At 38.1% G+C, this 26,730-nt stretch overlaps 1 protein-coding gene across 2 annotated transcripts in view; it reads left to right on the top strand.

Annotated features, from left to right (window-relative positions):
• Positions 1–3,892, top strand: part of HTR1F (5-hydroxytryptamine receptor 1F) — a 149,433-nt gene extending 145,541 nt beyond the window's left edge. For both annotated transcript variants that reach the window (XM_047875491.1, XM_047875492.1), the window contains one exon: positions 2,602–3,892. In XM_047875491.1, coding sequence (XP_047731447.1) covers positions 2,645–3,745 — 1,101 coding nt within the window. In that variant the 5' untranslated portion in view covers positions 2,602–2,644 and the 3' untranslated portion in view covers positions 3,746–3,892. The remainder of the gene's footprint in view (positions 1–2,601) is intronic.
• Positions 3,893–26,730: the final 22,838 nt, after the last annotated feature.

The following is a 26,730-nucleotide window of genomic DNA, read 5'->3' as shown; positions in this document are numbered from 1 at the left end:
GAGGGGCAGACAGAGAGGGAGACACAGAATCCAAAGCAAGCTCCAGGCTGAGCTGTCAGCCCAGAGCCCTACTTGGTGCTCAAACCAATGAACCGTGAGATCATGACCTGAGCCAAAGTCAGATACTTAACCGACTGAGCCACCCAGGCGCTCCAGCAGTTTAGGATTTCTTTTTCTTAAAATTTTTTTTAATGTTGGGGCACCTGGGCGGCTCAGTCAGTTGGGCATCCGACTTCAGCTCAGGTAATGATCTCATGGTCTGTGAGTTCGAGCCCCTTGTCAGGCTCTGTGCTGACAGCTCAGAGCCTGGAGCCTGCTTCTGATTCTGTGTCTCCCTCTTTCTGACCCTCCCCCCCCCCCTCTCTCTCACACACACACACACACACAAAAATAAATAAACATTAACACATTTTTTTAACATTTATTTTTTTTGAGAGAGACAGAACATGAGCATGGGAGAGGCAGGGAGAGAAGACACAGGATTCGCAACAGGCTACAAGCTCTGAGATATCAGCACAGACCTCGATGCAGGGCTCAAACTCACCAACTGTGAGATCATGACCTGAGCTGAAGTCAGATGCTTAACCAACTGAGCCACCCAGGCGCCCCATCCAATGGTTTAGAATTTCTAGGGAAATTTTAGCTTCCATTCTTTTTCTGGTGCTATCCTAGTTACCCTTTAAAAGGGGTAACTGTTGATATAAATAACGTAGATTTATAGCTTCTCAATTATACACAGGACAACTACTCATTTTCTGGGTAACAGGTATTCAAATTTCTTTTTTTTAATGTTTATTTATATATTTTGAGAACGAGAGAGAGACAGCACAAGTGGGGGAGGGGCAGAGAGAGGGAGAGAGAGAATCGAAAGCAGGCTCTGTGCTGTGAACACGAGGAGCCTGATACCAGGTTCCATCCCATGAACCATGAGATCATGACCTGAGCTGAACTCAGTGTTAGATACTTAACCGACTGAGCCACTCAAATTTAACCCTCAAATTTCTTGTGCCCCTCAATTTGCTTAGGAGCAAGCCATCAGCACCTGCCTTCAATGAATATCAGAAAATAAAAATTAAATTTACTACTGATAACCAAACACAAGTAAAATACTAGATGTGCTTACCTCAAAGTTTTATTATACACACACACAACACTTGATACAATAATACTAAGTAAAGTATTTGTTTTATCAGTTCCAACAAATAAGATATAACCACTTTAAATTTTTTTAATGTTTATTTATTTTTGAGAGGGAGAAAGAGGACGAGCATAAGTGGGGGAGGGGCAGAGAGAGAGACACACACAGAATCTGAAGCAGGCTTCAGGCTCCCAGCTGTCTGCACAGAGCCCCACGCAGAGCTCGAACACACGAACTGTGAGATCATAACCTGAGCTGAAGTCAGAGGCTTAACCGACTGGGCCACCCAGGCGCCCCAAGACATAATGACTTTAAAGTAAAAATAATTTAAGGACTATGGAGGTACAATAATAGTTACAACCAAGAATAAAGCTTCAGATTTCCATCTTCTCTCTGTCTTTTCCTAAGATATAGGTGGCTGCTATAGAATTATTAAAAAAGAGAGAAGGGCTGATACAAAAAAAAAATAAAAAATACTATCATATAAAAAAGATTAATCCTATTTCATTGCACTCTAATTGCTCTTATTTGGCTTAAAATCAAACAATAGCATTGATTAAAGCAAAAATTATAAGCCCTGTTTGGAGTGTCCTCTTTCAGACGTAAGGTCACAGGGTCTTTACAATGGTGACTTGTAAAGAATAATTTCCATTTCAGAGTGAGTGCCATTATGAGCTCTCCTTGCTGGCAAGTTCACCTTGTTAAGTGAGTTATTTTGTCATATATGTCATTGTAATAATGGTCAGTGTTTTATGGCTGTTTCACTCCCACTAATTTTATTTCATCTTTTTAAACCAAATTCGCTACTTATGTCCACAAAGACTACTAAACACTCTGACATTTTCCTCGTTTCATAAAATGATCATAGAATGCTAGGGATGTACTAAAAATATTTATTTTTTATTTATTTCCCTTTTTATAATACTTATATCCTGACATGAAATACTTAGAAGTTCCTTTAGACTCCATGAGTTCAATGATAATGTTCTCAATGTAAATTTGAATTAAGTACAAAATTGTTTATGATTTTGAATACTTCCTGTAATATGATATTTTCTTATATTAGGTTATATAATGCATAAATATGTATTAATGGCATGTGCTATTAAACTTTTACTGCATAGATGAAGAGAAAAACATAGCTCGGATAATATAGTTTTTAAATGCAATTCTACGATGGTAGAGATTTTACCGAGTAATAGGTTAGTTTACTCATAAAAATTGTTTTATGTGAGCTGTATTTTCAGAAATGTTTTGAAAGTTATTGTTTGTTACTGTTTTCGTTGGAATTTTTAAATTAAATGAAAAGAAAAAGAAAATCTATAATCTAAATTCCCATTTTTTTTAAATCCATGGAATATTCTGGGAAAACACACACATATACTTTTTCAAAATTCATTCTGAAAGGGAGAGAAAAATTTTTGAAGACTTCTCTGAACTGTTTTTCTCCTCCTTTGTTACAGGTATCCATTTTTGCAGCTATATTAATCTTTTAAAACAAACAAAATGGATTCCTTAAACTCATCTGATCAAAACTTGACTTCAGAAGAACTATTAAACAGAATGCCGTCTAAAATTCTGGTGTCCCTCACTCTCTCCGGGCTGGCACTGATGACAACAACCATCAACTCCCTTGTGATTGCTGCAATTATTGTCACCCGGAAGCTGCACCACCCAGCCAACTATTTAATTTGCTCCCTTGCCGTCACAGATTTTCTTGTAGCTGTCCTGGTGATGCCTTTCAGTATCGTGTACATTGTGAGAGAGAGCTGGATTATGGGGCAGGTGGTCTGTGACATCTGGCTGAGCGTTGACATTACGTGCTGCACGTGCTCCATCTTGCATCTCTCTGCTATAGCTCTGGATCGGTATCGGGCAATCACAGATGCTGTGGAGTACTCCAGGAAAAGGACTCCCAAGCATGCTGGCATTACGATTACAATAGTTTGGATTATATCTATTTTTATCTCTATGCCTCCTTTATTCTGGAGGCACCAAGGAACTAGCCGCGATGATGAGTGCATCATCAAACACGACCACATCGTCTCAACTATTTACTCAACATTCGGAGCTTTCTACATCCCATTAACATTGATTTTGATCCTCTACTACAAAATATATAAAGCAGCGAAAATGTTATACCACAAGAGACAAGCAAGTAGGATTGCCAAGGAGGAGGTGAATGGCCAAGTCCTTTTGGGGAGTAGTGAGAAAAGCACCAGACTAGTCTCCACACCCTACATGCTAGAAAAATCTTTATCTGATCCATCAACAGACTTTGATAAAATTCACAGCACAGTGAAAAGCTCCAGGTCTGATTTCAAGCATGAGAAATCTTGGAGAAGGCAAAAGATCTCAGGCACAAGAGAACGCAAAGCAGCCACTACGCTGGGGTTAATCTTGGGTGCATTTGTAATATGTTGGCTTCCTTTCTTTGTAAAAGAATTGGTTGTGAATGTCTGTGAAAAGTGTAAAATTTCTGAAGAAATGTCAAATTTTTTGACATGGCTTGGATATCTCAACTCCCTTATAAATCCACTGATTTATACAATCTTTAATGAAGACTTCAAGAAAGCCTTCCAAAAACTTGTACGATGTCGATGTTAGTTTAAAGAAAGTTTATCATTAGAAGGTTGCGGATTTCTTGAGGTGAAGTAACTAAATGAATGATGAATAACAAAACAGTTAAACTTTTAGAGGAAATACATTAAAACTGCTAAACTTGTAAGAATATAATTTATATTTTAATAGCAACATGAACATAAACTTCTTGAGTAAAAGATGTTTCTTTTGACCATCATTCTAGAGTATTCAAAACGTGAAGAAAATTTACTGCTTATAAACAACATTTTGCCTATGCAATGTCCCTAACAGGCTAACTGAAAATACGTATTAGAGTAATTATTATTAATAACAGTGATTTTCCAGGTTTATGGCTTACGACAATTACAGAAGAGTATTCAATTAACCACATCTGTAATTTCTATATAATGCTATGGTTTTGTTATAAAATTCTGCCATTTTAGAGAAAACAAAATTCACCACAATGCACCCATTTCTCCTACCTAACCACTCTTGTGCCACCTTCACCTTATCCTGGGAAAAATGGGAGGAGGAAGCAGCCAACAATGATTCCTAATATGACTGGAGGAAATGTCAGCCAGGAGATTGATATGATCTTTGTATTTAGATAGTAAAGACTAATCATAAAGTGAGTTAGGCATTGTAAAATAATTCTGAATGCTGAACTTGTGCATATTTAACATTTTCTTTTTGTTCAATATGAATTCCTAGAAAGATATTTTCTTAACCATGTATTCTCAATATTTGAAATCAAAACCTTACCCTAGTAACAGTAACTCAGGAGAGGGTTCAGGGGAGGTGTTCTAATTGCCCCCATGTTGGTTTAGGACTCAAATTTAAGGCACTAAGTACCCTAGGTTACTCACCATAGTTATTGTATTCCTAATGCCTTTTTTGAAATCTAAACTAAACGTCATTTCTGTTAACGTTAGCAAGCTCATTTGCTCACTAAAATGTCAGTGGTATTTTGCACTTCAGCAGTTCCATATCTTCAATTTACACATTATATCCCTTTTGTTAGAGAGAATGTGATAGGAATTCTTAGAACTTTCCACTGACTTTAAAAACATCTCTGGTTTTTCAACTGGTAGAAATCAACAGGTAAAAAGATTCATATTATGCTAATTATAAATATATTTTTTATATATCTCCCAGTCACTTCACTAGTTCAGTAAGCCAAAGCAATTCCATTAAGTTTCTCTTCCTGATTTATAGATGGATATTATTTTATTTTTTTTCAAAAATTTTTTTAACGTTTAGTATATTTTTGAGACAGTGAGAGACAGAGCATGAACAGGGGAAGGGCAGAGAGAGAGGGAGACACAGAATCGGAAGCAGGCTCCAGGCTCTGAGCCATCAGCCCAGAGCCCGACACGGGGCTCGAACTCACGGACCATGAGATCGTGACCTGAGCTGAAGTCGGACGCTTAACCGACTGAGCCACCCAGGCGCCCCTATAGATGGATTTTAAAATAAAATAACCATGCTTCTGAGAAGATTTCATTTCATTTGAACCTGCAAGTTGACAGACTGCCTTTTGGAAGGCATACCATCAAACAAGACCATTTGAAAAATAATACATTCCTTTTTTTTTAAGCCACACGTTTATGTGTATTTTCAATATTTTTTCCTGTTCAGGTACTGAAGAATACATTACATTGATTTTTTACATATCTATGGCAGATTACTCTCAATCTAACAAATATTTACAGAGTTCTCATTCTGTATAAGGCACTGAGATATACCATATGGAAGATACAGGAAATAATGACCTACAGTTTCTCTTCTTAACACATTTACAATTTAAAAGGTGAAACAAAATGGGGCACTTGGGTGGCTCAGTCAGTAGAGCATGTGACTCTTGATTTGGGGGTCATGAGTTCAAACCCCACCTCTGGGCATGGAGCTTACTTAAAAAATAAAAAAGGTGAAACAAAGAAACAAATGAACACTGTAATTGAAAAGAAAAAACAAAGATCTCTCATGGAAGCTGTTTGCATAATTTTGATGATTCAAAGGAAAAGTTGATCACACCTGATTGAGAAAAATCAGCAAAATTTCATAAAGAATGTATTTAAAATAGATATTAAATAAGCAACCGTTGGGTAAGAGAAATAGAAAAGCATCCTCCAGGTGGCAGCAACATCAGGAATTCAGAGTGAATTCTGTCAGTATTTCATGGGTCTTGTTCATGAAATAGCAATGAATTTGGCAGCTAATTAGGACAATAGAAGAAAAAATTACAAGAGAATTTGGCCATTATTGTGGCTGACTTTAAATGCCAGAAAAAGAAGTTTACAGTCCATTTGGTTGTAGTCTGTCAACGAGTGGTCATTGATGCTTCTTAGTAGAAATATTACAAGTTCAGAGTAATTCTAATATGTGTGTGTGTGTGTGTGTGTGTGTGTGTGTGTATGTGTGTGTATCTGGCTGGATTTGAACAGAGAGGGTACTGGTGATACTGACTTCTTGTTAGAAAGCAAATCAATAATCCAGGCAAGAGGTGAAGTTCTGAACTTGATTTTGGCAATGGGAATGTGAAGGAGAAAACAGAAGAGAGATAGTATGGAAACAGAAGCTATAGGATACAGCAAATAGGTTAATAAGCAGACAGATGGAGAGACACTGAGGTAACCTGCTCTCAACTGAAATGAACTCAAGAGAAGGGGCCTGTTAGTGGAATGATGATTTCTGTTTGGGGGCATGTCAAACACTCAAAGACACATGCATGAGACCTCATAGGCCCTGCTGAGCAGGTCTGGCCCAAGTGAAAATGACAGGTTTATATAAGACTCCCGGCCACCTCTTTTGTCCTCCTCTCTTCTCTATCTCCCAGGACCCCTATTGCTGTGCTGACAGTCGAAAGCCTACTCTAGTCCCTATCATTCTCTGCTTGTTCTTCTTTCTCTCTCTCACTAAAATTTGATTCTATGATTTATTCATTCAAAGATCTTGATAATGTGGAAATAATCTGTTGCATTAATTTATTTACACCCATCTCAGAAATTTATTTAGTTATATTGGAGACCTCTAAGAGACACAGCCCATCAACCCAAAGGAACAAATCTCACGCAGGGTGAGGCCCACCCAAATACACATACTACCTTCTACTCAGAGTTGGACTAAAGCTCAAATCCAGGGAAATAATGCTATCACATGACAGACAAGTTAAATCTGCCTTCAGAGCTCAGGGAGAACCAAGTTTATTATTTCTATGTATATGAAATAGGCTTTAATACAAAGGCATCATAACATATTACAGCACTTATCACTTCATCTTTATATTTCCCTCACATGTTGAAGGTATAGATAATGCCATCCTTCATGAACAAGTGACTTCTCTTTGATCTTTAAATGTTAGGTAATGTTGCAGCTAATAATCTGCTATTTTTTACATAAAAAAGAAAACCAAAGTCCAAATAGTATCACTTAGGCCAAGTCACCTAACTGAGGTGTAATCTCTAACCTATTTGGAGTTTAAGCCTCCATCAGAAATGTGAGTTTTAACAGTTCAGTCAGGAATTTTCTGATAAACACCAATGAGGTAATCTATCACATGGGCCCTCTCTGTCCTCCAAAGGAAGATGAGGTCATCTGCTTGATGAGACCCCCTGCTCTTCCCCTCAGGGAAAATGACCTTGCCTGAAACAATCCTTTTGTTTTACTAATAACTTCCTTTCCCCACCCTTCTTCCTAGGGAAAACTTCCATTTGTACAAATCATCACAGTTCCCGAATCATGAATCACTTAATAAAGCCAATTGGATCTTCAGATATACTCAGTTAAATTTTTGTTCTGTTTTTTTTTTTAAGTTTATTCATTTGAGAGAGAGAGAGAGTGCGGGGGAGGGGCAGAGAGGGAGAGGGAGAGAGAATCCCAAGCAGGTTCCATGCTGTCAGCATGGAACCCAATGCAGGCCTCTAACTCACAAACCATCAGATCATGGTGTGAGCTGAAACCAGGAGCCAGATGCTTAACCGACTAACCCACCCAGGTGCTCTGAATTTTTGTTCTTTAACAGCACTTTCTCAAAAATTTAAGAAGAACAGATTACACAAAACATGATATACTTCCCTGAATATATAGGATTTATTCTCTCAATGAAAATTTCCCAAGTAACTAAAAGCTGAAGATTTTCACAAAAAAAAAAGAATATTTTTTCACATCCATAGAAAATGTAACAATATAATAATGCACATACTTAACTGATAAGGTACAGAAAGAAAACATAAATATCATAGAAAGTCGTTAAATATTAGATAAGAAATATTTCAAATTGTACAATTTTAATTGTGTAAGAATTGTGTAAGAAATATTTCAAATATTTCAAATCCTGCTACAATTTCAAATACGCCAGCACCAGAGAAGTAAATGGAGATTTAATATTTCCTCGGCTTTTTCTAAATATTTTCAAATAAAGAATTTTATATAAAAGGCAAAGGACAAAACAGCAAAGGAAGATAGGAAGTCAAACTACTGTATACTAAATTCAGTTCAATACATAGCTATGTACAAATCGTGTTTGGAAATCCACTCCTGCTTATGAAATACAGTCTTTATCATACTGGTATAGGAATATGGATTGCCTACCTTAATAGTTTTTTGGTTGCTTTGTCTCACAATAGGCCCACAGGGTCAAATTCACAGCATAAACAGCTTATCCAGCTACTGACAGTTGATGGGTCAATCTTTATGTGGGACCAATTTCCATTTTGTATCTCTAAAACCAATCTTCCTTGTCCTTCTCCGGAGAACCCAATTTCCCCGCATCCCCCCACTCTTGTGCTCTACAGCCTACATGTTCACTGCTTGCAAGTGAAGACAAATTTCTTGGGAACCCACTTCCAAATTCTTGCCTATATCAGTTATGTTCGTTCCGAAATTAAAAATTTAGTAGAGCATAATCCTCATATTCATTGGCTCAATCCTAAACTTGTCTCTCTGTACCCAAGAGTTTTATGTCAGAAAGACAAAACAAAAATGGAGAATTAATTGGAAGTCAATTACTAGAAAATGTGTTGACTTGCTCCAAGAAATATCAGCGAAGTAGGGGTACTTCTATGCTTCTTGCTGACATGCTTTGCTCTACATCAAGGAATGAATGGCTTCCTCATGAATTTTGACAAGAGCTTTTTTGACTTATAATCAGAGAATTAGGTTTGCTGCATTGCAGTAGAGAGGATTGAAGGATTTTTCCTTATTATAAAGACCTTCAAAAATAATCCTGTTCAATTCAGAATGTGTCCACATTAATTTGTTTCAGAAAATATGTGTTTCTAATATCCTCCTAATAACCCAGATGGTTATATTCAGACCTTTATTTGCCAGAAAATATTTTAAAGGCAAGTTAATATTTCTGTCATGAATAAACATTTTCTTTTGACATTGTGGCAATTTTTCTTGGTCATATGAATCAATATGCTTTCTCCATTATTTAAAATGAAGTTATTGTGGAGAGAAAGATTTTCCAACATTATAATGAATGTGTAGTAATTGATATAGAATGCCTTCTCTGTATAAAACAGGATAGTAGTAGTTGAAACCCACCTGGGAAGGATAAAAAATTTTTCAAAGAATTTATACTCTCTGGTTAGGTCAGAAATCATAAAAATTCTGAGAAAAAAGAAAAGTATAACATTGTCTTCATCAATGGTAACAACAAGGGCTCGTCAAAGCAGCCTTTCAGTAAAGCTGGTGTTCTGTCACGGGTCTGATTTCTAATTGGAAAGTTTCCACCTCTGCAAGGGCAACAAAATGACCTTACTGATTTATGTCTGCACAGCAAAGCTTGCTATGTCTTCCTTCCTGTGCTCCCCAATATCCTTTTCATTATGTTCTATTAATATTCCTAAATTATATGTAATTGGTATTCACTCCTAAAAAGTTGTACTTATTATATCATCATATTTTTATATTCAATCATCATTAATTATTACAACTATATTATATTGCTGGGTCTGCTGTCTTGGAATTTCCTCTACCCCAACCCACTTAATAAAGAAAAATTTTACTCATCCCCACTTCTTCCTCCACACACATACATATCAACAATTTCCTCTTTGAGGTGCCTTGGTGGTTCAGTCGGTTGAGCACCTGACTCTTGATTTCAGCTTAGGTCATGATCTCATGATTCATGAGTTCGAGCCCCAAGTCAGGTTCTGTGATGACCATGCAGAGCCAGCTTGGGATTCTCTCTCTCTCCCTATCTCTCTACCCTTCCCCCACTCACACTACCCGTCTCTCTCTCAACATAAATAAATAAATTTATAAAACAAAACAAAACAAAAACAGAAACAATGTCCTCCTTGTGTTCGATGTCTTGGCCAGGATTCAACTGGATCTGTGATCCTAGTAGAGTGTGTGTGTGTGTGTGTGTGAGAGAGAGAGAGAGAGAGAGAGAGATTTTGCAGGTGTTAAGAAGGACTAAACTGGAGAAAAAAATGTTCTCCTTAGCACACACATGTTGAACTTGAAGATAAAGGAGAAAGAAGAAGAAGGGGGGGGATATTTTTAACAGAAAGGCAGAAGAGTAGATCTACTATCAGATTTTTTTTTTTTTGAGAGAGGGAGAGAGTATGAGTGGGATAGGGGGAGAGGCAGAGGGAGAGAGAGAGAAACTTAACGCAGGCTCCCTGCTCAGCAGGAGGCTCAGGGCTTCATCTCCCAACAGTAGGATCATAACCTGAGCCGAAATCAAGAGTCAGATGCTCAACTGACTGAGCCACCCAGTTGCCTAATTTAAAATATTAGATTTAAATCTAATTAAAAATATTAGATTTTTAAAACCACTGTGCATAACAATCACCTGAGATGCTGGGGGCAGAGGCCAAAGATTCTAAGTATGTGAGTCCAGAGTGGAGCCCCCAAAATCTGAGTCTTCAGCAAGATTCTCCACTTAGTCTCTGCTTCAGATTCTGTCTCCCTCTTTCTACCCCTCCCTCATTGATGCTCTTTCTCTCTGTCTTAAAAGTAAATAAACACTAAAAAAAAAAAAAAAAAAAAGAGAGAGAGAGAGATTCTCCACTTAGTCTAACAAAGGTGGTGCATGGACCTCTCCTAGAGACCACTGCTTGAAAGCTCCCAACTAGTTAAGTGCTTTCTGGGACAGAGTTAGTAACCTTCCATGAAATTTTACCTCCATTTCACTAGTAGAGTACCCATCAGAATCCAGAAAACTACTTTGCTACTACATGAGAAGTGCCTAATACAAAACTGAACAGAAGTAAAAATCACATCAACATTGCTGAATGTATTATGAAACATTTAGTTAGGAAAAAAAAACCTATTAAAATCTATTTTCTTTTCTTTTTTTTAAGTTTATTTATTGATTTTGAGAGAGACCGAGATAGTGCGAGTAGGGGAGTGGCAGAGAGAGACAGGGAGAGAGAGAATCCCAAGCAGGCTCCGTGCTGCCAGCACAGAGCCCAATGCAGGCCTTGAACTCACAAAGCCGTGAGATCATGACCTGAGCCGAAACCAAGAGTCAGATGCTTAAGCAACTGAGCCATGCAGGTGCCCCTAAAATCTATTTTCAATCAGTAAGTTACTTAAATTTTGCTAGGGCAAAGAATACAAGCTTTTCATCATATATGAAGGAGCAATTTAGAAGAGTAGAAAACTCTCTAGATTTGAAAGAAGAAAAGGCTCCAATGGGAGTTCTGATCTTACTAATTATGATCTTGATGCTGAGCAAGTTTCATCTATCCTTCTTGCCTCACACAGGAATCAAAGGCTAAGGAAATAGAGTGAAATAAAGCCAACACTCTTGAAAAATGCTAAGAGACTACAAAATGGAAATTAGAGGGGCACCTGGATGTCTCAGTCAGTTAAACGTCTGACTTCAGCACAGGTCATGATCTCAGTGTTCCTGAGTTCAAGCTCACATCAGGCTCTGTGCTGACAGCTCAGAGCCTGGAGCCTGCTTTGGATTTTGTGTCTCCCTCTCTGTATGCCTCTCCCCTACTAGTGTGCTCGCTCTCTCTCTCTCTCAAAAATAAATAAACATTAAAAAAATTTTTTAATGTAAATTAGCATTCTTCTTTGCTATGGTAGGTCTGGAATGAGTCAGAGCCCACCTGATATGGAACCTGGTGTTCTACATTGTGCACTGCCTTTTTCTGAATCTGGAGAGAAGCAAGTACTAGATGGCCTCCTGCTCTTGGCTCTCCCCGGAAGCTCAAACCGTGGTAGAGCAATAATTCCTAATAGCCCCAGCAGCAGCTATAGCGATGCCCCCCTGCAGGGTACTCAACAGTCTCTTTCCCTGCTCTGTCCAGGCATTCCTCTTAGCAAAACTCGGGCATCCACAAAACGTGTTTAGCTTTCTAGAAGGATACAATGCAATCCTTCTACCCTATGAAAATCACAGCTACAATGATTCCGGCATTAATTTCTTCTATCAATAGATTCAGAGGTGATTTCCCATATGTTTCAGGATTAAGGTTTCATTTTAATCATTTAAACAGTGAAAGAGAAGCTTTAATTTGAATCAAGAATTCTAAGTTGATGAAATCAAGACTGGAGGCTTAATTTTGGGTTATACTGGGTGTAAGAAAAAATTACTAATTCATAGAAGGATACTAAAATTTAAAGAAACTACTCAATAATGGCTCCCTATGGTTTATTACACTGTATCTAGACTCCCTTGTTTGCTTTTAAGGCCTTAATATTAATAACAAAGATCCTCTCTAGAAAATCTTATTTCCCATCATCCTACGTACCCCCAACAAATGCTCTCTGCTTTAAACCTGTCCCTCTCGTCACTATCCTCACAATGTGTGTACTCATTCTTGCCTCCATTGCTCTTTTAGCTTTTTTTTCCCTCAAACCTGAAGTGCCCTTTACTTCCTTGATGTTTAAGCAATGTATCATTCAAAGGACAGATTAAATTCCACTTCCTCATTACACTGAATTTAGATTCAGTTTCAATACTATAAAGACACAATATTCCTTATTTGTTCTTAATATCACTAATTTCTTCATGAGTGTTTGCTTGGTTTTTACATCAACTAAACATAGTAAGTTACTTAAAGGACATATGTGTATTTCTTTATATTCCTTCTATAGTTGTTTCAAATATTTTTAAATGCCAATCTTCTTCTCTAAGTAAATATGGTCTATTTCACCGTGTGTCAGTAACTAAAATTTAAACAGTGAATTTATCTTTATTCCTAAATTTAATGAAAAGAAATCCGAACGGATTTTTATCAGAAAGGAAATAGAGAAGTAATGTGTTTTGCTAAAAATAGAAGACTAGTCCTTATTTTTTGATTATTGGGAGTATATAACTGACAGTAAAATAATGAAATGCATGAAATGCATAGACGCTATTTTTTTTTTAATTATCTATGCATAACAATAAATTTTAATAAGCTGTTTGGTAATGATATATTATAAATCAAATGTGCACTATATAAAAATGCTTTAAATTACCTCTTTCCAAAACAATATTTCCATAGCTATTCTAAAACACATACAAATAAATATGCTTGGTCATATTAAAGTTCAGCTATTGGCTTCCAGTGCACCTGACGTGAAATCACTCCTCTTCATACACCCTCCCTGGCCCCAGCTCCACTCTGCTCCACGATTTGAATGTGGATGAAAAGAGGATAGTATTTTAGAAGAGGAAATATCTCTGTAGTAAAGTAGGAAATGCAACATGTTCTTCAGCTCAAACAGAACCGTTCTTACTTCCTGGAGAATTCTAGAAATCATTCTGTATATTTTTAAAACTGGAGAAACATTTCTTTTTTAAACAAAATATTTCTAAGTGTTTATCTATTTTGAGAGACAGGGAGAGAGAGAGAGAGAGAAAATGAGTGAGCATGAGTGGGGGAGGGGCAGAGAGAGAGGGAGAGAGAATCCCAAGCAGCCTCTGCACTGCCAGCATAGAGCCTGACTCGGGGCTTGATCTCACAAACCTTGAGATCATGACCTGAGCTGAAATCAAGAGTCAGGCACTCAAACAACTGAGCCACCCAGGCACCCCTGGAGAAACATTTCTTAAGTTTCACTTAGCTCAAGCATCTTAAAAGAGGTAGTGAGTAATTGAGGCCCACACCTACTTCACCATCCTGTGTCTGTCACGGTTGTCCTTTCATTCACAAACTCTGGTTTTAATTACATACTTCTAAAAAAAAAGAGAATAAAAGGTGAATTACAAGTTTATATTTGTATCTCTGTGTTTTCATTTATGCAGATGTCTCAAAATACAAAACCTGAATACAGCGATGACTTTGGGTCTTGATTTTCTTTTCTTTTTTATCTTCCAATCAATCTAAAAGTCTAAATACTATCTATTCTACTAGCCATACTTATCCAAAAATAACTCTAATTGTAAATGCATGCGTACATTAGGAATTTTCTGTCATTTTCCTGTTCTCACAGTATGTCACAAACAAAGTATCTGGAGGCTCAAGTTGGGTAATTGACTTCTTATGTTTGTATTTTCCATTGAGTAATGGCTGAGCTAGAATTGTATATGTACACTATTAAACCTGAGCCAAAACTTTAAATGTGTTTTCTTTCCCCCAAATCTTCCCATTGATGAAAAATAATATATAGTAGTTATCTTTAGTAAAAAAAGAAAAATAAGATATGAAAAATCAGTTGTTTATTTTAAGGTTTAATAGCAATTACCCAAACTATAGGAAATGTTCAAACATGAATTTTAATAGTCTATGAAATATCAAAGTTTACTCAGTTTATTGCTGTTAAGAGGGTAACAAAAATAAATGTACGCTGGAATTTGATGTTGCTTAGCCTAAAAATATAGTAAAATATGAAATAAACCATATTCTTCAAATCATGAGTGTTGGTTTTCACTTTATCGTTTCAAATACGCAATAGCATCCCATTTTAAAAATTACAAAGGAAAAATAAAAACTATGCAGAAGACATGGAGTTTTTAAATGTCCAAATGTTTTTTCATAGTGTTTTTGAAAGTCTGAGTTATAAAATGAATCTCTCTTATTTGACCATATAACCTACAATTTTTCCCTTCTGGTCCTTCACTTCACATCACTCAAAGAATTAACATTCTCATTTTTTAAACTCCATTTAAAACAAAGACACTTCCTTTTACTTTCCTGAATTAAAAAAAATCAGTAACAAGTAGTTATTGAAATACTGTTACTAAATAACAGTCAAGTCCAAATGGAAAAGGATGGGGATATTTTTCATCTCTGCATTGTATTTTATTTTGAGTTCCAATATTTCAAGAACAGTTTTGAGTGAAATCATGTTGAATTATGTATCATATTTTGAGAAACAGCTTCTTTCAACTTTTCCCTCTCAAAATAAATCTCGATGGAGACGAAATGAAAGAAATGTTGGCACTTACAGAGGACTTAAAGAAGAAAAGGTTATACTGCCAGTTAAAGAAAAATATTTGCACATATTCCACAGAGAAGGATATATCTCCATTAATTATTAAGGAAACTATATCAGAAGGAAACAAGAGGGAAAAAAATTGCACCCATTTCAAAATATTTGTGAATGGGTAACTGTAGTTCCAGAGAGGTATGGGTTTGCTTGGTTGGGGTTGTTTGTTTTTTTTTTTTTTTTTTCCTTTGGTCTTTGTTTCTTTTTCCTCTCCTCTCCCCCTCCCTTCCTTCTGCTTTCTATTACAGTATCAATTTGGTGTACACACCTGCGATTTAGATAGTGGAGGTTTCGAGAGTTTCTGCAATTTGATCGCTGAGGTGTTAAACGGGATCTGAAGCCATAGGTTTGTCCTTCCTCTGCAGAAATAAATGCCACGACCACATCTGCCCCCTTGCGTTCATTTTGGGGGTTGGCGCGATTCGAACAGACCGCGGGCTTGGAGCTTGGCGCGCATGCGCAGTCACAGCCTCTCCGGGCCTCTGAGTACGCTGACTTGAGCGATTCGTGAACGACAGTGTTGGTGCAGAACTAACTTGACTGACTGTACAGTGACCGGGGTGATTATTTCCCACCACTCAGCTTGAGGTAACCGTTTTACCACACCGTGGATTTCTTTGTTGAGTCTTAAGAGCAAACCGTATGTTTGTAGTTTGTCAGTTTAACTCAGCTGAATTTAACTTCGTGGTAACTTCGTGATACTAGCACAACTGAAATACCACATTTGCCTGTTTGAAGATATAGATGCTCATATCACGCCTTGACATTGGTCCGAAAAGAATCTTACATCATGTGCCAACTAAAATAGAACCTTTCCAATCAGGGGGATAAAAACAAACAAACAAAAAAACCCAAAAAACAAAAAAAACAAAAACAAAAAAAAAACCCAAAACCTCTACAGGAGTAAGATTTAGCAGACTTGGAAACATGGCAAGGAAATTAGAGTTGATTAAATTTCTTCCTCTGAAGAAATTACCATAGAACTTTAAAGATTCTTTTCCCTTTTCCTTTCTTTAAGTGACCTGCAATTTAATTATGGTGGATCTTAAATTTGGATGTATTTTAAGTTCTCCTCCTTGGGCTTCATTGGAATACATTGGCATTGGTTCTAATGCTTTTCTTTCAGAAGTTTGAGAAAACTTCTCAATCACTATTTTCAAATATAGCCCCCTACTGTATCCTGCAGTCCCCTTCTCCTTGTAGAATTCCAATTAGATATTTGTTAGACCATCTTATTCTGTCCTTAATGTCTCGTCATATGGTCTACTTCCCTGTATCCCTGGGCTTCAATTGTACGTAGACACTTTGGTATAAACCATCTATTGAGTTTAAAATTCCTGCTATGTTTTTTTTTTTTTTATTTCTAGAAGCATTGGGGTTTTTACACATCTACTGTGATTTCATACTTTGGTTTTTGAAACATTTTAAACAAACTTATATTTATTTTTTCCATCTGACAATTCCTGTATCTGAAAACTTCTGAAACTTTCTTTACCTTGTTTATGTTTGCATTCATTCATGGTGCCTTATTTTCCTATATTTACTGGGTTTTTTTTTGTTTTTTTCCCCTTTGAGCCCTCATTTTCAGTTGAACTTTCTCAGTGGAAATCCTGTGCGGCCTGGGAAGAGGTGGATTTCTTCCTGGGAGGATTAGTATTTGCTTCTGTTAGGCATTCACAGGCATTATCAGTGCTGTTTCAGTTATACTAAATTATAGACTTGAAGTTTTTACGTGTGTGTGTGTTTTTCATAACACCAGATGGTGTGAGTTCAGGATACAAACTTAAATGGAAGCCAGATGGTGATTATGAATCTTTAGGAGAAATCCTTTTCTACCTCCAATCAGAATCAAGGTTCAGTGTTCAACTTTCAAGATGAGCAGTGGTTTTTTGTTTGTGTTTTTGTTTTTGTTTTTGGTCGATTCCATACTGGTGTCAGAGTGCATGTTTTAGTTCATTTTTAAACTGGAATAACACTTTGGGGTTCCAGTTTTATTTTAAAAGGGGTCCCCTAATATAATCCCTAACTTGGGTGAGGTATAGGCTTTGTCTCACATCCTTTTGAGATCCTCTGAGCTCAGCAAATGTCATTAAGGGAAAAAGCCAACCTTAGTGCTTTACTTATGTCTCAGAGTTCCTGCCTTAAACTTGTTTTGGGCCTGAGTGGAATTTTATCCATTTTGCCAGCATTTGCACACATTTAAATTTTAAGAAATATTTTTGCTGAGCAGTTTTAGTAGTTTTCAACAATAGGATCAGTTCAGGTACTCAGTTTACCATGTTACCATGCAGGCAAAATTGTTTTATACATGGTTTTTCTTCTGCATTCATTACAAGTATCTCAAGCCTTTACTCCATTTTATTATCATTTTCTTCCTTGCTGTTTCTGATATTATGATTTATTTATAAGATCGACAGTTATGAGTCAGTTCTCAGATTGTTTTCTTATCTCTGAAATCTCTGTTTAACCCATTAACTAATCATCTTGGTTTTTAGCTCTTCTTTTATTGGATTATATTTTATTATGCTATTGTATAACATAAAACACTCTGGGGATTCTGCTCTGTAGTCTGAGTTATGCTTACTTCTAGACATTTGCATAATATAAACCATAAGTCTTTTTCTTCCTTGTTTCCTCCCTCCCTTTCTTCATTCCTTCTATTTTTCTTTCCTTCCTTCCTTCCTTCCTTCCTTCCTTCCAGTTTTTTCTTTTTTATTCTGTGGTTTCATAATTGCCATGTGATTTATTTTTACCTTGATCACAGGTATTACTGCCCAGTTCAAAACAGAACAGATCATTTTCCTTGAATCACTTGGCATCTACTCTAAAACCAGCTAGATCTATCCTTGAGGCTTTTTGAGTATGCAGGGATGGAGGGTGCGGGCTGAGTGTGCAAGGGTGACAGGTGGAACCCTGTTGTAGAGGAGTGTTATGCTTGCTAGATGTCTGGCATCTGAGTTCTTTTCTAAGATGTAGTCATGAGTGGATTCGTGGATTGGCTGCCATTACAATGTCACACAGTTCATTACAAATTGTAGGCCTCGGGGTGTCTGGGTGGCTCAGTCGGTTAAGCTTCCGACTTCGGCTCAGGTCATGATCTCCTGGCTCGTGGGTTCGAGCCCTGTATCAGGCTCTTGCTGACACCTCAGAGCCTGGAGCCTACTTCGGTCTCTGTGTCTCCCTCTCTCTCTACCGCTCCTCCACTCACACTCTGTCTCTCTCTCCCAAAAATAAATAAGCATTTTTAAAGATTGTAAGTTTATTGGACCTTCTAGTCTCTAATGAATTCTCAAGGATGTAGTGCCAATTAAATTTTTGCAGATCTCACCTTCATTTTTGTTAGGGCAGTTTAACTCCTCTCTGAATATTTCCAAATTAGGTGACGTTAGTGAGAATTTTCAGGATACTTGGACTCATTTTCCCACTAATTCTGAGAAGTTGAATGGCAGGTTTAGGAGACCTAACATAATATGACAATATTTTCTGTTTCTTCTTTTGACCCCATTTATTTTCATTTATGGTACTAGGTTGTGACCTATTATTTGTTTTGTTGCTGATGATAGATTTTACCACCACCCCCTTTTGTAAGATTTTGAAATTATTTGACCATTGACATGTATTGGGGAATCTTGCTACATTTCCACTGTCCTTAAACCAAGTAAAACTTACTTTAAAATTCCATCCTGGGGCACCTGGATGGGACACCTCAGTCAGGTAAGTGTCCCACTCTTGATTTTGGCTCAGGTCATGATCCCAACATTGTGGGATCAAGTCCCATGTCAGGCTCCATGCTGAACCTGGAGCCTGCTTGGGATTCTCTCTCTCCCTCTGCCCCTCTCCCCTGCTCACTGTCTCTCTCTAAAATAAAAATTAAAAAAAAAACAACAACCCTAAAATAAAAAATCATTCCTTTTTATGAGTAGTTTAATTTTAGATAATTAGGTTTCAGTAATATTTATCTGTGAAGGGTAATGTGCATATAACAAGAGTAGTTATTCTTTATACGTTATCACTACCCATAGAAGAAAACACAAGTAGGAATGACAAGATAATTTTTTGTTGTTGTTGGAGGGGGTGTAATTCTGGGTGCTGGACTTGTATGATAGACCACTGGGAGAGCCAGTGTATCTAGGCGCAGTGAATAGGTACTGCTTGTCTGGGAAAAGGATCTAGAAGTACCATAGGAATAAAAAACTACCAAAAAAAGTTTGACTACTTCGTTTTCACTAACAACCAGCCTGTCACCTATCTTTTTTTAAGTAGTCACAAAAGCCTTCCTTATGTCAAGAAAATTTTTATGTACTGATTTTAAATAACGTGAACTAACATTGATTCTTTATTCGTATTCAACTGCTACTACAAGGAGGAGGTTTAAAGCACAGGCATTTTTCACTACTATCTGCTGCCCTCTGCAGGCTAATTTTAACCTCACAGATATATTGGAAGTCTGGAAAAAAAATCCACTCCCCCATATTCCAGTGTAGGTGTACGTTAGTAAGCTTGAAACAAGAATGCTCATAAAATCTCAAAATTTTATTTCTGTTGCATGGAAGCCAGATGACTGGGAACTGTTACTTGTTACATGATTGAGAAATGGAGACTTCTCTTTTGAGTGTAGTGGTGAAAGGAAAAGAGAAATGTGCTTGGGATAGAAGTTACTGTTTGGTTTTGACTCCTTCTTTTAAAGTTTATTTATTTATTTTGACACACACAGAGACAGAGAGAGCACAAGCAGGGATGGGCAGAGAGAGAGGAGGGAGAGAATCCCAAGCAGGCTCCGTGATGTGAGTGCAGAGCCCAACATGGGGCTCAACCTCATGAACCATGAGATCATAACCTGAGCAGAAATCAAGAGTCAGAAACTTAACCGACTGAACCACCCAGACACCCCTTGGTTTTGATTCTTAAATAACAGGTAGTAGAACATATGGATCAATATGTAAAACATTACTTGTTATATTATTTTCTCCTGAATTTTCCTTTCATTAGTTGATTCTCATTCAAGGCAGTTTCTCTGGAATAAATGCTGGCCTTCAAGTTCAGAAGCCCTGATACAAGTATAACATAGAAGAAATTTTAAAAGATGTTGGTCTAGGGCGCCTGGGTGGCTCAGTCGGTTGAGTGTCCAACTTCAGCTCAGGTCATGATCTCACACTCTTTGAGTTCGGGCCCCACGTCGGGCTCTTTGCTGACAGCTCAGAGCCTGGAGCCCACTTCAGATTCTGTGTCTCCCCCTCTCTCTGCCCTCCCCCTGCTCATGCTCTGTCTCTCTCTCTGTCTCAAAAATAAATAAAAACATTAAAAAAAAAAAAGATGTTGGTCTAATTCAGTCCCACCAGCGACTGAATTACAAAGTATGGAGCTGGGTAATAGAAAACACAGAATTTATTCCGGATATTCTGAAAGTAAAGAATTTCTGAGCTTTTGGAATGAGAGCCTTAGCAGCTAATAGCTTCCAGATAATTTTCCATTCTACAAGGATCTAGTGGGAATCTCTTTGATATAATTGCATAGGGTATAGGGGTAGAAAAGAGACCGATGCAGGCCCAGTGAGCATCCTGTTGCCAGTGTAACATGACAGTACTCTGCAAAGGACCAAGATAGGAGCTAGGTCTCAGAAGAGAAGGAACCAGCCAGCTGGCCTGTAGGGGCACTTAGGTCACATCTTGAAAATGGTGTCAGCATGGAGAGAGGATGTGTGAATACCATATAAAATGTATATAAAATGTATAAAATGTAGAGTACCTCTACATTGCAGAGATTATACAACACAGCATTGAGACAGATCAAACAAGAGAAGTAGATGTACTTTCCCAAGCCTGGGAAGAAAGAACGTGGCAGAGGGCAGATTCTGAATTTGAGCAAAGTGTGAAATAGATACCCATAGAGCAATTGAATTTACTTGCAAATAATTAGGCTTTATCCTTCAGACAGATAAGGGTCTGAAGATAGGAAAAACCAATCAACCAACCAACCAACCAACCAAACAGAAACACCAGTGAAGGATTCAGGAGGCTTCTGAAAAAACCAGTGCTAGAGTTTGGCATTTGTCCACTCCTTTGCTAGCATCTTCCTCTCTGTTCACACTTGGTGTTCAGAATTTCTCCTCTTCTATTCTACTGGTCCCTTTCATAGTTTGGTTCACTGTCCCTAACTAAAAAGAAAGCACCAGGACAACAGGTGGGGTGTTGGGTTTATTTATCATGTGTCTCACGTGTCTTCAGTACCTAAAATGGCTCTGGCTTATGGTACATGCTCAACAAATACTCGCTAAAGGGGCGCCTGGGTGGCTCAGTCAGTTGAGTATCCGACTTCAGCTCAGGTCATGATCTCACATGAGGTCAGGATCGTGAGTTCGAGCCCTGCATTGGGCTTGTGCTGACAGTGCAAAGCCTGCTTGGCATCCTCTCTCTCTCCTCTTTCTCTCCTCTCTCTCCCCTTGTCTCTGCCCCTCCCCCCTCATGCATGCATGCACATGCTCTCTCTCTCAAAACTAAACATTAAAAAAATTTAAAAAAATACTTACTAAAATGAAATGATTAAAAAAAACTAGATGACTAAAGCTTAGAGGAGAAACGAGTCTTTTGTAAGTATGCAGAAAAAAATCAAGATATTACTTACACCCTTTCTTTCTCATTAATGGACTATGTATAATTTCTGTGGATACTTAACTTGGTATGTGGCAGTTACTTAGAATCCAACTTAGAAATAATAAGCGATTCACCATTTGTCAACACCCAGGACTGACAGAATGTTATCCTTTTCTTAGAATGGTGTTTTAAATGTAACTTCTTTTCCCTTTTGGATGTCCCTGCCATTCTTAGTCTCTCTGACTCAGCATCACTAGGAGGAGAGGGAAGGGGTCAGCAATGCATTCAGGAAGCAAAAGAATGCAAGGACAGGTCCAATAACTAAAGGTATTTCAAACAGTGTTGTCTGCTGCCCCTTACTGGTAAGATAATAAAATTGCTAAATTACATTTTAAAAGTGTAGTTCTTGGCACTGAAGTCCTATTTTACAGGAAATAGCTCCTTTACTACAACAAAAATTATATAAGTGAATCATCTCAAAAACCAACCCCATATGGAGAAAGTCACTTCACTAAAGGCAGTTTTCTGGCCTTCAATATGGATAACTGTAGAGAAAAGTATGAAAAATACTAAAGGCAAACCCTGTATGTATAAATTGTTCTCCCATGCTTGAAAACTTAAAAGTTATCACTGGCAACAAATACTCTCAGTTGATTTCTCTGAAGTGACAATCTTTCTTTCTTTCTTTCTTTCTTTCTTTCTTTCTTTCCTTCCTTCCTTCCTTCCTTCCTTCCTTCCTTCTTTCTTTTTCAAGTTTATTTATTTTGAGAGAGAGAAAGAGCAGAAGAAGGGCAGAGAAAGAGGGAGAGAGAATCCCAAGCAGACTCCATGTAGTCAGCACCGAGCCTGACTCGAGTCTAGAACCCATGAACTGTGAGATCATGACCTGAGCCAAAACCAACAGGTCAGATGCTCAACCAGCTGAGCCACTGAGGTGTCCCCCATTTCATTTATTTTTAAGAAAATATCTGCCAGATGCCCATGTCTGAATGACCATGGTGTGTCTGCCAATCACCCTTTCAAGTAAAAATGGTGTTCCATGAAATATAGCAGCTAATTCAGGTTGCAGTTAAAACTAGAGCCCGAGTGCTTTCCTAAGATATCCATCATAATACTTCATTATTTCAGCAAATTGCCTTGTGCACACTTCCCATGTCCTCACACAGGACATTAGAAAGAACAGGTGTAAACCATTGGGAAACTGCTTTAACAAGTGCTTTAGAGTAAACCAGTGAATTCTGAGGGCTTGAGAAACTGGGGGGAGGGGGGGTTGGACCTCAGAATGCTGAACCAGCACTTCTGCCCTGGTCTCTGTTAATGGTTAATGAGCCCAGAGATTCCAGTTACTTAGAGTAATGTCGTACTCTCTAGTGCCAGGTTGGCTAGCCATAGAGGACTTTAATTTGGTCATGAAATGACCATGGCTTTACCAAGGAGGTGATCCAGAACTGTAGGTTAACAACCTAATGTGTGGTTTCACTGCTATATCTTCGGTAAACAGCACTGACCCTGGGGCTGGGTGAGATAAGCACCCCAAGGAAGGGTATAGAAAGGACCTCATTCTTGGTAAACAAGGAGACACGATTATGGATGAGAAAACAATGCTGAAAATTTAGTCTAAAAGTCAAGGCAAAGTTGAAAATGCAAAGTGAGCAATGAAGTCAGAAGTCAGGATTGGGGGACAGACAGAAGGAGGAAGCAATTGAAGAATCAATTTAGCCAAAGGTGAAGAAATAAAAGCCTCCGACAGCTCAAGAATTCTGGCAGTCCTCTCTATGGGGTACCTGGTATATGACATGGGACTTGTCAGCTCCCAAAGGAATTGTGCAAGGCCAAAGAGGACAGCTAGACAGTGGGGGGAATACCTGAAGACAAAAGGAAACAGGATCAGAAATATTGGCTCCAGAAAGTGAGCTAACAGGTGGTAATTCCAAGTAGAGACGTGGCAAACTGTGTATTGTTTCTGATCAGCATAGTGTCCTCTTCTGCTCCAGGAAGAGAGAAACTACTGCCTCTCCTCTTCCCTTTACAGTAAGCTATGGGAAAGAATAATGCTACCTGCCATCTCTCATTTTCAGCCAGTATACTCATTCTCCACACTTAGCTAAAACTGGTAAAGGTCATCAGTGGCTTCGTAACTGAAAAAATCCTATAGACTTGTTTTCATCCTCATTTGCTACTTCATTTCCAACAAATTTCTCAAGTCTCTCCCTAAGAGACTCCTCCCCTAATCTCCCTAATATCACATAGTTGCTTTCTCCCATGTTTTCCTCTTTTTATTTTTCTTATAGAAAAGTTTAAATATAGGAAAGTGGATACAATAGCTTCAACAGTTACCAAACTCATGGGCAAACTTGTTTTATACAGATGCAAATCACTTTCCCCTCACATACTGTTTTGAAGTAATTCCCAGACATCCTGTCTTTTTATCCAGAAATATTTCATGTCTCTACATATGTATCTTTTTGTTAAACAACCACAATACCATATCACAACTGAAAACAAGACAAAAAATCTGTAATATATCAAATATCCAGTGTTGAAATTATCAAATTACTCACGAATGTCATTTTTCCCTAATTTGTTTTTTTTTATTTTTTTAATGTTTGTTTATTTTTGAGAGAGACAGAGAGACAGAGCATGAGTGGGGGAGGGGCAGAGAGAGAGGGAGTCACAGAATCTGAAGCAGGCTCCAAGCTCTGAGCTTTCAGCACAGAGCCTGATGTGGGGCTTGAACCCACAAACCATGAGATCATGACCCGCGCTGAAGTCTGACACTTAACCAACTGAGCCACCCAGGCACCCCAGCTAATTTTTTTTATATTTATTCATTTATTTATTTTGAGAAAGATAGAGTGTGTGTGCGTGCCTATGGGGGAAGGGCAGAGAGAGGGGGAGAGAGAATCCCAAGCAGGCTCCATGCTGTCTGTGCAGAGCCCAACATGGGGCTCAATCCCATGAACCATAAGATCATTACCTGAACAGAAATCAAGATTCGGATGCATTGCTGACTGAGCCACCCAGGTGCACCCATTTTTCCCTAATTTGAATCAATATTTAAATAAGATATAGAATTGTGACTGGTAAAGTTTCTTGTCTCTTTTACTCTATAGGTTCTTTCTCTCCGCCCCCCCCCCCGCTTTTCTCCTGCAATCTCTTTATTAAAAAAAAAAAACTAGGGTGTCTGGGGGGCTCAGTCAGTTAAGCGTCCAACTCTTGGTTTCATCTCGGGTCATGATCTCACAGTTTGTGGGTTCAAGCCCTACATTAGGCTCTATGCTAACAGTGCAGAGCCTGCATGGAATTCTGTCTCTTCCTCTCTCTCTTTGCCCTTCCCTCACTCATGCTCTATCTCAAAATAAATAAGTAAACTTAAAAAAATAATAATAATTTGTCTTGTAACATTTCCTAAAGTCTGGATTTTGCTGATGAGTTTCATTACTATGTTCCCTTGCCTTTCATATTTCCTGTGCAGTGGTTGCTAGATCATATGACATTTTCTTGATGAAACTGCTTCCTAGTGGGTGTGGTGTTCTTCTAACAAAAAGTACACTGTCTGCTTTTGTCATGTAGACAAACATTGGTGGGCATTGCCTAGATCCATTAATGCATTAGGAGTTGCAAAATGATAAATTCCAATTCTATTGTTCCATCTTAATTCATTAACTGGAGTATTTCTATAAAGAGAAACCCCCTCATCAATGGCTTGTTTACTGAGTAATATGGTTCATATAGGAAAGATAGGATAAATGCTTGATTGGTTCCTTTTATTAAAAAGTTATTGCAAAATAATGGATTCACTAGCATTTTGCAACAGTTATCAATCAGTGTTGTTACTTGTGTCAGTTAGCTATCATTAGGTAAAAAAACCTCTCCATCTCTCACCCCTACAAACTCAATTGCTTAAAACAATGAAGCACTTTGCTTCTGGCCAAGATGGAGAAATAAGGCACATATTACCCTCCTGCCTAAACATTTTTTTTTAATATACAAAATATATGAAACAACTGTTTGCAAGACAGTGGACATTAGGCAACAAAGGACAGTTATCCTTGAGAGGTGGAAAACAAACAAGGTAAGCTCACTGTCTGCCCTACCATACTGACTTGAGGGAATTTATAGGCCATGACACAGGGAGAGAGAATTGAGGCAGATCCCAGAGTACTCCCTGAGTTCAGCATATATAGTGGAGATTCTAGGGGGTACAAAGAAACTAGAGTTCACAGGACAGAGTACCAAAAATGGAGAGAATTGTTCTTAGAGCTCTAGAGATAGGCGGAGGTACTTCCTCAATATTAGCTGAGTACTGATCAACAACTACCTAAGATTGGAGGAAGAACCATCTGAAAGGATTAGACACAATAGTGCCTGCCATTCACATAGAGCCAGAAATAGTGCTTGCCCCCACCAACCAGTCTAGAAAACCCTATGATTCATTAAGCATTGGGAATAGTACATGGAAGGGTCTTATCTTCACAGTAGGGATTAATTAGTACTGGGCTAAGCACTGAGTTGGTTTCACCTAAGAATCTTAAATTTAAGGGCACCTGGGTGGCTCAGTCAGTTGAGCATCCAACTTTGGCTCAGGTCATGATCTCACAGTTCCTGAGTTCAAGTCCCACATTGGGCTCACTGCTATCAGTCTGTCAGCAAAGAGCTCACTTCGGATCCTCTGTCCCCCTCACTCAGCCCCTCCCACATTTGCGCTCTCTCAAAAATAAAATATTAAAAAAAAAGAATCTTAAAGAATCAAAGATCAAACTATTTTGAGGTAATGTAATTATAACCCAAAACAAAGCTCAAGAATCCTTTTAGGAATGTAAAAATTATAACACCCAAAAAGGTAAAATTCACGTTCTCTGGAATCCAATAAAAAATTAATAGGCAGGGGCGCCTGGGTGGCGCAGTCGGTTGAGCGTCCGACTTCAGCCAGGTCACGATCTCGCGGTCCGTGAGTTCGAGCCCCACGTCAGGCTCTGGGCTGATGGCTCAGAGCCTGGAGCCTGTTTCCGATTCTGTGTCTCCCTCTCTCTC

This window comes from Prionailurus viverrinus, chromosome C2, assembly GCF_022837055.1.
Source record: "Prionailurus viverrinus isolate Anna chromosome C2, UM_Priviv_1.0, whole genome shotgun sequence".
Classification (NCBI taxonomy): Eukaryota; Metazoa; Chordata; class Mammalia; order Carnivora; family Felidae; genus Prionailurus; species Prionailurus viverrinus.
This window is presented reverse-complemented; position numbering and strand designations above follow the sequence as displayed.